Raw genomic sequence first — 3,309 nt, 5'->3', positions numbered from 1 at the left:
CCACCAACCACGTGACTCCAGAGGAAAAGGAGAAGGTAAAGAGCTGCCGGCGCTGAGCCTGGTGCTGGGCTGGGCCTCCACCGGGATCCAGCACATCCCTGATGGGCATTCCCAACGTGGTGCTGTTGGCAGGTGTGCCGGGAGCAGCAGCTGTACCGCCGGGAGTGGCGCCGGAGGAAGCGGATGGTACTCACTGGGGGCTGGGGGTCAGTCAGTCCCTGCTGGGACGGGCCCCCCACAGCCCCTCACGTGCCCTGTCCCGTCAGGCCACCGAGCTGCTGGATGCCATCCTGGAGGGGTACCCCAAGAGCAAGAAGCAATTCTTCGTAAGTACCGAGGCTGGAACTTGCCCGGGGCTGCTGAGCCAGGCCCTGACCTGCCCTGACCCACCGGTGCTGTACAGGAGGAGGTCGGGATAGAGACGGATGAGGAGCATGGCGTGGTGCTGCCAGCGGCCCTGTGAGGGGCTGGGGGAGCCTTTGCCCCGGGGAGAAGCTGCTGCTGTGGAGCTGCTGCTGAAACTTGGCTGTTGGGTTGTTCTGTTTCTCTTTTTGCAGGACCTGGGATCATCCCGTGTATTTATGTGTTTAGAATTCTTTTGCAGTTGGAAGGGTGGTGGGTGGGAGAGACTTGGCACTGGCCCTCTCCTTGCAGAGGGATGTTGTTTCTTCCTGCCCCTCAGCACAGGGAGCTGCCAAACTGGGGTCCAGTGGGGCTGAGGAGAGGTGTGGGGGCACTGGTGCTGTGTCCCTGCTGTTCTGGTAAGAAAAGGGATGTGGGGGAGGTGGGGGGCACTGGTGCTCCAGTATGGAAAGAGTGAGGGACTGTCAGGGCTGCAGAGCTCTGTATGTGATCCAGCCCCTTCTCGCCGTGTGCCTGAGTGGTCACACAAGAATATGATCCATTAAACACCAGAATTTTGGTTCAGCTGTGCTTCCCTGTGGTGTTTGTCTGTTCAGAGGGTGTTGGGGCAGGGTTTAGGTCCTGAGGGGTGGGAAGGGTGGGAGCCAGGAGAGGGTAACATGAACCACAGAGACTAGAAGGGGCTTCTGCAAACTACTGGCTCTAGGACCCAGCTCTAGGAACACAGCAGCAGAAAAATCACTAAAACATTCAGCAATATTTAATTACTTTTCTCAATAGAAAAATACATCACTTTCATGTGTGAGGTCTGTAAAACTTCTCATCCTCCTCCCAAGGCAGGAAGCAACACTCCCTCCTCAGCTCTGGGAACAAAACAGCCTGAAATAAACACTCCCTGGCTGTGCCCCTGGAGCAGGAGCACAAACGTGGTTACAGAGAACAAATCCCACTATCCCATTACTCTGGGCAATGACCAACCATCAGCTGGGCAGAGCTGTGACCCAAACTGGGCGTGAGACAGGGGCAAAGGTGTCCCTGAGAGCAGCTGCCTGCACAGCTGGCACTGGCAGCACTCCAGGACCGTTTCAGTGATTTACAAAAATAAAAATCAAATCAAGGCTGGTCATGGATGTGTGTGTTTAAAAATTCTAAGGAGGGGCAGCAAGTGCATGTGGCCACATTGTGCTGCAGCTGCAGAACATTCTGTGCAGCACAGCCACAGCCAACCCAAGAGGGAGCTGGATACAGTCCAGCACTTGCAGGAACTTCCTGTGTCCCTACCAGGGAACCCACAGCTGCAGGAGCACCCTGGCACTGAGGGGCTCATCCTGCTGCCAGCACTGACAGGCTCTCCCAGAACACATCTGCCTCAAAGGGAGGGGGGAGACAGCCCAGAAGTTGGGGAGAATCTATTCCTACTGTTTCACCAGAAACCCATCATTTTTAGCACACATTCATCACATTTCCCCAGCCGGGGTCAGCGGGGCTGTCAGAGGCCTGAGGGCACAGAGCAGAGCTGCTCCGGGGTCAGCTCTGCAGGGAGAGTCGGTGGCACAGGCAACCTCACAGCACTGCCTGAGCCACAGACTCTGCCCTCACTCCTCTGCTCCACATTCCCTTTGCCTCCCCTCTTGCCCAGTCCCTACCAAGACTCGGTAACACCGAGCAGAGCAGCTGTGTCTGCACGGCCACCGTTGGGCTTCGGAGGGAATACAATAAATAATTCAGAAAAGCTCAAAAACAGCCACGAGGGAGAGGGCCCAGGAGGGTGCCTGTCCCCCAGGCCCGTAGGCAGGAGGTGCCCTGTCCCCACGGGCACAGAGGCAGCGGAGGAGGCTCAGTAGAGCTGACTCTTCACCTGGTGCAGAACCCCGATGACAACGTCCCGCAGTGTCTGCAGCAGAGAGAGGACACGGTCAGTCAGTCTGTAGGGCAACAGCTGCCCCCATGCCACTGTCTCTCCCCCTGGGCCATGGCACCAGTGCTCACCTGGGGCTTGCAGTGCTCCTCGATCCAGCTGAACACACACGCTGAGAGCTCCTGGAAACTTGTTACAGAGATGGAGGCATTGAAGGACTGGAACAGGGAATCCATGATGCCTTGGAAAACATTGAATTTCACTTCATCAGAGACCTGGTCCTTCCCTTCGTTTGGGTTGTCTTGATGAGCTTTCACAATCTGCTCATAGTTCCTGAAACAAGTACAGGGCCTCGAGGTCAGCAGTGAGGCGTCTGCACCCAGCTCCTGCTCCTGGTTCTGAGCTCCTGCTCCCAGCTCCCACACCCAGCTCCTGTGCTCAGCTCCAAGCTCCAGGCCTGTTCCCAGCCAGAGAACCTCTGGATGACCCCTGGCAGCTCTTCCCTGCAAGGACATGGGGGAACAGCAGGAGGAGGGCATGACCCTGACAGCTCTTCCCTTACACTTTCATGATCTTCAAGGCCATCACATCTTTCCTGAGGGTAGAAACTTCCTCCTCCTGCTTCTTCTTTTCCTTGTGCAGGAACTGGATGTAGTCAATGGCTGAGTATGAAAACACAGAGTGAGGATTTGGGAGCACACACAGGCCCCTGAGACCCCCACGGGAGGTGCCCAAGCAAGGGCAGCATCAGCTTCCACTGCAGCCTGCGGACAGGCAGGTGCAGGTGAGCAGCACCTGAGCTCCCCAGAGCTTCATCGCACCACAAGGTCCCAAGGTGCTGAACTCTGCCCTGCACAGCTCTAGGGAGGCATTCTGGGGGACTGACAGCAACCCCTTCCATCTCCCCACCCCTTGGGACTCACTTTTCTGGAGGACAATGGCCTTGCTCAGCTTCTGGGAGCCGATAGAGAAATCCTGCTGCTCGCAGGTGGGGACGATGGCCTGCAGGTCATCGTAGCCTTTCTGGGGGGAAGCAGAGCCACAGCACGTGGAGTTCACCCTGTGGGGCTGGGCCCACACCCAGCTCC

General features: G+C 57.2%; 1 protein-coding gene across 1 annotated transcript in view; it reads right to left on the bottom strand.

The window, feature by feature from the left end:
• Positions 1–1,771: 1,771 nt before the first annotated feature.
• The window catches only part of LOC103757803, a 9,002-nt gene continuing 7,464 nt past the window's right edge, over positions 1,772–3,309 (bottom strand). The window contains 4 exon segments of the mRNA XM_029964455.1: positions 1,772–2,257; positions 2,353–2,554; positions 2,784–2,883; positions 3,145–3,305. Coding sequence (XP_029820315.1) covers positions 2,201–2,257; positions 2,353–2,554; positions 2,784–2,883; positions 3,145–3,305 — 520 coding nt within the window. The 3' untranslated portion in view covers positions 1,772–2,200.

Source organism: Manacus vitellinus, unplaced genomic scaffold (genome assembly GCF_001715985.3).
Source record: "Manacus vitellinus isolate BGI_N305 unplaced genomic scaffold, ASM171598v3 scaffold_72_pilon, whole genome shotgun sequence".
NCBI classification, from domain to species: Eukaryota; Metazoa; Chordata; class Aves; order Passeriformes; family Pipridae; genus Manacus; species Manacus vitellinus.
Note: the sequence above shows the minus strand (reverse complement) of the source record. Positions and strands in the feature narration are given on the sequence as shown.